Here is a 9,291-nt window from a genome sequence, read left to right on the forward strand (position 1 = left end):
TATATATATAGTGTATATATATACACTATATATATAACTGGTTTGAGCAGAAACTGTATTAAAATAAAGAAATAAAGTTCAGGAGGCTATTGCAACTGACATTGACTAAGTAAATAACAAAGATATCCTGTACAAGTACTGCTCTAAACAAATACAACACTATACTGCTGGTCAGTAAAAAATACCCATATCCTTCTCCACCTTTTGTACAATTAGAACCTCTAACTTGAGTCTTTTATTGGTGTCTTATCTGATACATTACATAGTTGTACTTTACTGTAAAGTTTAAGAACACAGTTTTTGTGTATAGCATGCATTTGTGTTCCACACCCTGAGGTAATATAGAACCACCTACCATTACAGCCTGTGGTCTAAAGAGGTGTGTCTCTGCCAGCTTTGCACGATAAGGATTTTTTGTTAATTTTTCTTTGCAAAACTGGTTTTCAGTTACATTGAAAGGTGCATATCTGTAGATATCAAGTTTTTTGCCAGATTTTCGGTTTGTTTCAAGTGGGGACTTTGACTGGGCCACTTTAACACATGAATGCTTTGTTCTAGCTCAGTGTTTCTCAACCCTGGTCCTCACTGCCCCCCTGCTCTGCATGTTTGTATGGGCCTCTATTCCAGAACAGCTGATTCAAATGATTGCATGACCATCAAGTACTGCAGAAGCCTGTTAATCATCCAGAAATACAATTCAGGTGTGTGGCAGAAGGGAAACACCTAAAACATGCAGGACAGGGAGGCAGTGAGGACCAAAGAACAAAGACTGTCTCCTGCACCTGCAGAAACTCATCCTGCATTCACCTCCATTCATTTCCATTTGCATGTCCAGGGTGAAAAAAAGCATCTCCACAGAATAATGCTGTCACCACCATGTTTTACTGCATGGTATTATGGGGGGTTTAATGTCACCAAACACGTTTCAATTTAGACTCATCTGAATATAACACCATGTTTTACATGTTTGCTGTTTCTTCGTTATGACATGTGGCACACTGCAAACTTCAATAGGTTTTTGGTGCCACTCTTCCATAGCTGTGAAGACTCCAGCTGTGAATGTCTGCAGCTCCTCCAGCTACCGTTGACTCCATGCCTTCTCTGATTAATACTCTCCTTGCCATCAGATGTTTAAAAGTTGGATTATTATTTTTTGTTCTGAAATGTATATATAAGGGATTAAATTACACCCACCTGGATTCTAAAAGTCCTAGACTGAAGGGGGTTGAATACAAATGCAGGCCACACTTTTCAGCCTCATATCGTTTATCCTCAACATTGTGCATTGCTCTGTTTGGCGACTGCAAAATGACCTTTTTAAACACTTTGAGGTTTGTGGTTTTAAAAAATGGAAAATTCAAATGGAATGAATACTTTAATAAGGTTCTATATAACAGCTCATACACCATCAGTGTGACACAAATTAAAGGGAACATTCACAAGATCTGTCGTTTCTAAGTTTTAAATGCACTTAAATTGATAAGGACCACCCCAGGCTGGTAATCTGCACATTGAGGCAGCATTTCATGCCACATAAAGCAGAGACCTGGAATGTACTATACTGCAATATAAGTGAATAACACCCACTCATATTCATTTGACTGTAACCATCTCTGGAAGCAATGAAACACAAGTTGAGAGCAGCTGCAATCATCTCCCATGTCTTTCTGTTCACCACTGGATCTTTGACCTTCCAGAAAAAACTTTGGGATGGAAACTAAGGTGTGAGTTTGACATATGATGTTGGTATGTAGCCCTCCTGTCCACTGGCTCTGAGGACTCTCATCCACCCATCTCCTTTGTCCTCCTCCATGACACTCAGCAGCTCCCCTTCAGTAATAGAAATGGTGCCCTCGCTGTTGCCTGTACGCCAGAACACATCAGATGTAGAAACATGGAGAACAGATTTATTCTAACAGAAGCTCAACAGGTAAATCGCAAATGTACCTGCGAAGGTGTAGAGAGCAGTGCATTGACCAACAGGACTTTCGATGTCATCAAACTCGTCATCAAACTCTGCGTAGACGTTGGATGATGAGTTCCGTGTGGCTATTATGCTGGAGGAGAACAAAACGAGATTCACACGATGTTTTCCTGTTCATTAAAGTTCTGCAAATTCATAACAGTGACCCACGAGATAGACATCACAAATAAAAAAGAAAATAACTCTCCTTTGTTGTAGTTTATTTTGTCTCTATGATTAGTGAAAATAAGCAGTGAAATTACCAAAATGTTCCCTTTTTTGTGACAGTAGCAACCTTTATTCTGTTATCAGTCAGAAAATGTGAAGAGAGAGAAGAGGGGAAGAGAAAAGGAAATAATCCCTTCCTTCTATATATCAGCCCGCTCTGCCTGCATGCCACAACCGTATGTTCCTTTTGTAATCTTGACTTGGAGGTTGGCATTATGTTTGCCATAAATAGTTATATAAAAAAGCTGTAATATTATTTGTAAATATTCAGTTATACTAAAGTTAAACTAAGCTAAAACTCTTAAGGGTTCCATTGTGGTGAAAGTCTTTGCTTTCTTACAATTTTTCCTTTTTTGTCAAACCACAAATGAACTAAAAGTCTGCATCCCCACAAAAAGGTTCTGATAGATTTAAACTCAGGACATTTTGACCAGCTGCATGTCACAGAGACATTGTTTGTTGTCATTTCAATAGTTTAATTGTTTAAAAATGCCAAAAAGAAAAAGAAAAACTGAATTTGACAGACAAAAACTAATAGTGATTACCAAAGACATTTTGGCTGCAGACTTTGAAAATTGTAGTTAATTCAATGATGGATTTTTTATTATTTTTTTTTTTACTAATTTCCTAAATATGTGACCTGATTCAAACAAACTGTTCTTCTGCAGTAGATGTTTTTTGTGGCTGTTTCTCCATCTTTAATCCAACATTGCACAGGATGATACCAAAGTTCAACAGAAAATAAGTGAAAGGAGAGACAAATAATAAAAAGAGTGAAAGACGGCCTAGTTGACAAAATTCAACCAAGCTTTCACTATAAAGCCGGCTTTCTAGTGAACAACAAAAGTACTGTAGATCTTAAATAATCCCTTAAATGCAGGTCTTACCCAGACTGACTGTTATTGTTGGTGGTATTGTGTGAGGCGTCTTCTCCACCCACTGCCTCTGATAACCACGTCTGGGAGGAATGGACAAGTCAAATGTTTAAACTCACACAGTGTGTTGTACATATGCATATCTGCGCTTTGTGTAATAACCTCATATTTAGCCAGTTCTCCCCTCAGGCGGCCGATGTTCTGACTTGTCTGTGTGATTTGGGGTTCCAGACTGGAGGGGTCGCCCATCTGTGGATTCTGCTCATACACACCCCTCATCTTCTCCAGAGCCTCGCTGAGGACAGACAGACAGACAGACAGAGGTGTTAATGCTGGGGAATGGTCTGCTTCTAATAAGGAAGTGTTGTGTCCTGGGTTGTTTTTGAGGTTTAATTATTCTGTGGTCCATAGTCTCTTTCTTTTTTACTTTTACGTTTTACTTTAGTTCAGCCCTTTAGTGATTCTAGTTCATCATGTTTACTTCTTGTGTCCAGTTATTCTTTGTTACTCTAGTTTAATTATGTTTCTTAGGGCTAGTTATTCTTTACTGTTAGATTTATTTCCTGGTGTACTCTCCCTCACCCACTATGCCATTTTCTCTCTCTCTCTTAACCCCTGGAACGTATTAGCTCATCAGCCCAGGTCTTTGGTTCCAGTATTTTACTGCTTCTCCTGCTCACACCCCTTTGCTTCCTGTCTCTTCGCTTAGGAAGAGATGGAATGCAAGGGGGGAAACTCTAAGGTTTTCTCCCTGGATTTTTGTTTTTTTTTTTTTCTTTGCTCTGCTCTGGCTCCCTGTGTTTTTAAGTTCTGATCATCATTTTTTTCATTAAAACATTCCTCATCTATGCTGCTTCTGCCTCTCTGCTTGTGGGTCCACATCAAACACACTTATGTTGACAGGAAGTCTCTTTCGGTGGTGGAATTTCTGATAAGAATCTGAATAATGGGAAGTGTTCAGAGGACATGTTGTTTAACAGAGCATTGCCTCAATAAGGAAGCATATCTCTAAGATTTCCCGCTGAACAAAGCTTGGTTTTACTTTCACTTTGTTTCCAAGTTACAGAAGCTAGCAACTCTCAGTTTTACCCTGAGTCTTGTTCCTTGGTCAGTTCTTTGGTGATGTCATCAATCTTTGCCTGCAGCTTCTTCTTCCTCTGTTCTGGAGGAAGGTGGGAGAAATTCTCTGCAGGAGGAGACTGCACAAACAAACAGTGCATCAATGCAGATGACTATGACAAGTGATCAGAGCATAATGAACAGTCCCTGGTAAAAGTATTCACATCCCTTCAACTTTTCCACAGTTAGTCATATTACAGCCACAAATCTTAGATTTTGTGTCATAGACCAATGCAAAGTAGGGCATAACTAATGTCTGCCAGTCAGCATTGACTCATACAAATACATCTGTGAGTCAGTATTTTATAGAATGTCTTAAAGCAGTTACAGCTGCATATCAAGTCTTTCCATGTCTGTCTCTAAAGGCTGAAATTTTGGCCTCTTGTTCTCTGTTCTCTGTAACTTCAATGTGATGGTGAGAGTCTATGAGAATCAAGTTTCAAGTTTTGCCACAGATTCTAAGTTAGATTTAGGTCTGGTCTTTGACAGGACCATTCTGACAAATACACAGACCATGGTAAGTCTGGTTGCATGGTTCGGGTATTTGTCCTGCTGGAAGAACGACTGCTTTCAGACTGTGACAACGTATTTTGTTGTAGGAATGCCTCTAAACCCTCACCAGCTCTGCTGTCCATGCTGAACAAAAGAAGCCTGACAGCATGCTGCCAGCATTCAGCGTGGTGGGTTCAGAGTGATCCGCAGCGTTTATTTTTATAACACAAATCATTTTGAATGAAGGCCAAATTGTCCCTGTTTGCACTGTTTCCTACATCTGGCAGACATCAAACATTTTTTTCTTGCATCTCTCCCATAAAGGACAGATTATCACCGTCTACAAGTATTGTGATCCTTGTCTCCTGCCTAAGCTGTGAATCTCTGCAGCTCGTTGAGAGTTAATATGGACCTCAGGACTGCTTAGTGCTCTCTTTGCTCTTCAGCCAGGGTGGATGACCGTGTCTTAAACTTTGTGCTATAATCTTAATATTTTCAGATGATGTATTGAACAATGCTTTGTAAAATATTCAACTCTTAGATACTGTTCACAGTGTTTCCAAATTCTGGTCTTGCTTCAGCACACTTGCTTCCTATTGATGGCTGATTAACAGGTTTTTGCTTCACAGCAATCATGTGAACCAAGTGTGCTGAAGCAGGGAAACACCTAAGGCGAGTAGGACAAAGTGCCTCCAGGACCAGGTTGGGGCATCCTGAGGTAACCTAACGACTTCCGCTCTGGATCTTTGTTCCTTGGTCTTCATGATGCTGGATGTTCACTAATGTTCTGCAACGAACCTCTGAGATCTTCACAGAACAGCTACGTTCCTATGGCGAGTCTAGGAAATGACTTCTAGAGCCAAGCGGCTGGACTGGATTTGATTTTGGCATATCAGAGTAAAGGAGTCTGTGTCATCTTGCTTCCTGTTCGGAATCCAAATGAAACTCAGTGAAGTCTGTGTTTGTAATGCAGGCCAACTTGAAAAAGTTGAAAAGGTGATGCTTACTTTGAAAAGTGAAAGGAGGAAACACTTTGTCCAGCTTCAAATAGAGCAAATAAATAAATAAATAAATAAAAATAAAAGAAATATAATAATAATAATAATAATAATAATAATAATAATAATAATAATAATAATAATAATAATAATGAAGAAGAAACAGAATATGTAAATAAATGAAGGATTCATACGAGGTGAGAACTACATCCCCTCCAACAATATTAACCCAGACAAAATACCCATAAACTCCAGCTCTGCAGTGATTTGTTCTGGTTCAGAATGAACCACCTGTGATGCCATACAAGGATAAATTAAAATTATGCAAGGGAATGTCAAGGTCTTTTTTAACCATGTCTTTATGTTATTTTTTTTATTATAAACTTATTTTATAGATTCTACTTGTTTTAGTCTAAATTTGTTAAGACTTTAGATTAAGAACAAGCATTACCCTCAGCTACTTGAACAACAATAATGTTTTTCCATATATTTTCATTTACTTAAATTCTGATTGGAGATTTAAACAATATTTGCTCTTAGTCTGCATTTACAATCAAAGGGTCCAATGAACGTTTCATAAAGAACATGATGACTCTGTCTTAGGCGCAGCTTGAATGGTGGCGCCTGAGTTTGTGCCCTTGAAGAATTTTGATGAAAAATGCTGTAACACTCGAACATCAAAGGTTCAGACAGAAACTTCCCACACAGCAAAGTATTCCCAAAACAACTGCTGACACAGGCAGCATACCGTGTGAGTGTTTAAAAGAGCGGCACGCTGTGTGGAGCTGATGTTTTTTTATAAATGCACCTCAGATTTTAAGCAGCGTGATAAATCGATTTTCATATATTTCTTGACGTTTTACATTTTTAAATAATGAGCAAATATGTAAGAAAAGTAATGTTTGGACAGAACTACTGAAAATAAAACTAAGGCTATGTACATTTGATCTAAAAGATCTAAATTACAAAGAATTTGACGTCACTCTGTCTATTATACCATCACAAGTAAAAGTTTGACCAGAGATCCCTGAACAAAATCAAACCAAATATTTCCCAAATTAAACTGACTTTGGTTATTTTAATTAAACAGTAACTCCACTTAGATGAGTAAACCTGCACTAACAGGATGACAGCAGGGATTTTCATCAGAACATAATACTAAAAGGGGTTCAATAAAAGTGGGTCAGCAGCTTCAGCCAGATAGTTTGGATCTTTAGAATTTGGATTTTGTGATGTAGCTACTGTCAGCAGTCAGTAGAAACAGTTTGTAGAAACAGAAATCAAATCAAGTAGAAATCAAACCAAATGCTTGTCAGACTGGAACGAGTTGCAAAGAGGATTTCTAACATTTCTAATAAACACCAACATGAAGCAGTTCGTGGTTCTCCAGGTCTTATCCTCACTACTCATTGTTGGCTCTCAGTGGGAACACTGGGGCTGTCTGCAGATCTCCAGCCTCTCTCACAACAACCTGAGATGAACTCAGTATTCTGACAACTTTCTGTCAGGAGCAGCATTCACTTATCATTAATCTCAGTCACAGGTAAGGGTACCCATCAAACACCTGTCTTCTAACCATTCTAAAACGAATGACTTTTTTATTAAACTCATTGGCATCCTTAAGCTTACCCACTTTTTCAAGACCTCGTCTTTGTAAACAAACTTTTCACTTGTAGCCTAAAAAGCCCCCCACTCCACCACTAACAGTGGAGACAATAAGTAGATGATCAGTAAAGATTTACAGTTTTTATACAATACAATGTGTATATTCTTCTTTTTGGCCTCAAGTGGCCATTTAAAGAACTGCAGTTTTTGCTCTTTTGAACTGACTTTAGGCAGAGTAGCCTTCGGGGGGAAGCCCCTTGATTTGGACCCACCCTCTGTTTTATCCTCATATGTTTTGCTCCAGGTATGTAGGGTTAGTTGGGGTTGTTTTCTGAATCTATTGTGGAGTTGTTTGGCTGATAAGATATGATTTGTGTAGAAGTGTGTGTGCATTTATTTTAAGATGTTGTGATAAAAGATAGTGTGTTTCTTACAGCAGGTTCCTGCAGGTAGGACCAGCAGAGCAAAGATAAGAAGGAGAGCCAAGCTAACCTCTCTAGTTATTTATCTAAAGTTATTGACAAGGAAGCAGCTCTCTCTGACTGCAGGAGAAAGACAAGCTGATTGATATTTATAAATCTTAATATAAAAGGAAAACAGATGGGTGTAGCTGTGTTAATATCTGTCTCTCTCTCCAAACATATTCAAAGACAGTCAGGCTCACCTTGTGCTTCTTGAAGATCTTGTGCTTGCGTCCTTTCAGAGGGTTGAGGGTAGATTCTGAGTTTGATGGTTTGATGCCCTGGGAGTAGTCCTCAAACTCCACATCGGTGGGTCTGTCAAAGCCAGACTTGTGTTGCTCTATTAAAAGTTTTGAGTCCTGCCATGACACAAAAATGAAACATCAGGTGTGAATCAACACACACTGCAGAAAGGGTGATGTTCCAGAGCTCATGGTTTTACACATTGGATGAAACGGCCCAGCTCTGGTGGCTGATTTTGATTTCTGATCTGTTTACTTAATATGTTGTTAATGATCCTTTGGCAGCAGTTTCAGCCTCAAGCCTGTTTGAATCTGATGCAAGATTCAAAAAGCCTTAAACATATTGATGAGGGTCATTTAAGGGCCTGTGTTCACTGGGTAAAACAAAAGAATTTTACAAAATAATACAACACTGGACTTAAAGGGACACACCTTTCATCAGCTCTCCTTCCACCTTAGGGCTCCTGTTGCACAGAACATGTTTTTGAACCACTGTCACATTAGTTCACTGATATAAAGAGGCTCCAAAGCTTCATGTATTGCAGAATATCTGATTTTTCTGCATGAACTGTGACATCACTGTCAGTCAGCTGGAGAACAATGCTGGCCAAGTGAACAAAGAAAAATCAAACGAGAATTGCAGCAAAGAATTTGCGGTCATCCGTTGAGAAAACCCTGAAATATTCTTGAAGAATGTCATAAAAAAAATTTTTATTATATGGAATTATTGCCTGCCTTCTATAGACAAGAGAACACAACTGAAGGAACATTTCTGTGTTCAGCTTTACACCCTTCATAAACAACACATTAATTGACCTACTGATTCCTAATATGTTTGGTTACTTGTAATATTTATTTTCCATAAAGCTGGCCCAATTCTTTAGTGTCTGCTACCTGCTCAAGGTAGTTTGCTGCTTTAACTTTAGTTTTACAAGTTTCTTGTTTACTCAGGATGAGAGATTGCTTCAGAGGTAACAGCTGATGCAATCTGTCAGACTTCCACACATTCCACATCACATTTTTTAATGAGCTGAAATCATCTGATCTACCTCATTTGACTGCATTATATTGCATTTATGTATTAAATGCATCACTGGCTTCAATTGGCCCTGTTTGTTGTAAATTGGTGATCTGAATTAATTGGTTTTGGGTTTTGGTGATGGCACTCATCACAATGTGATGTTTGTTCAATTGTTGACTGTGTGGTGTTTCATTTGTGACTTTGTAATTTAGTGTTTTTATTATGTATAGCACTTTGAACTGCCTTACTGCTGAAAGGTGCTGTAAAATAAATGGATGGATTGATGG

General features: G+C 38.6%; 1 protein-coding gene across 1 annotated transcript in view; it reads right to left on the reverse strand.

Annotated features, from left to right (window-relative positions):
- Positions 1-1,356: 1,356 nt before the first annotated feature.
- trip10b (thyroid hormone receptor interactor 10b) overlaps positions 1,357-9,291 on the reverse strand; it is a 26,686-nt gene continuing 18,751 nt past the window's right edge. The window contains exons 9-14 of the mRNA XM_015033955.1: positions 7,945-8,100; positions 4,156-4,265; positions 3,229-3,361; positions 3,079-3,149; positions 1,948-2,057; positions 1,357-1,863 (exon numbers count right to left, since the gene is read on the reverse strand). Of these exons, the coding sequence (XP_014889441.1) occupies positions 1,718-1,863; positions 1,948-2,057; positions 3,079-3,149; positions 3,229-3,361; positions 4,156-4,265; positions 7,945-8,100 (726 nt within the window). The 3' untranslated portion in view covers positions 1,357-1,717. The remainder of the gene's footprint in view (positions 1,864-1,947; positions 2,058-3,078; positions 3,150-3,228; positions 3,362-4,155; positions 4,266-7,944; positions 8,101-9,291) is intronic.

The sequence above is a fragment of the Poecilia latipinna genome, unplaced genomic scaffold (genome assembly GCF_001443285.1).
Source record: "Poecilia latipinna isolate Pla-1442-1.1 unplaced genomic scaffold, P_latipinna-1.0 Scaffold283, whole genome shotgun sequence".
In the NCBI taxonomy this organism is placed as follows: domain Eukaryota; kingdom Metazoa; phylum Chordata; class Actinopteri; order Cyprinodontiformes; family Poeciliidae; genus Poecilia; species Poecilia latipinna.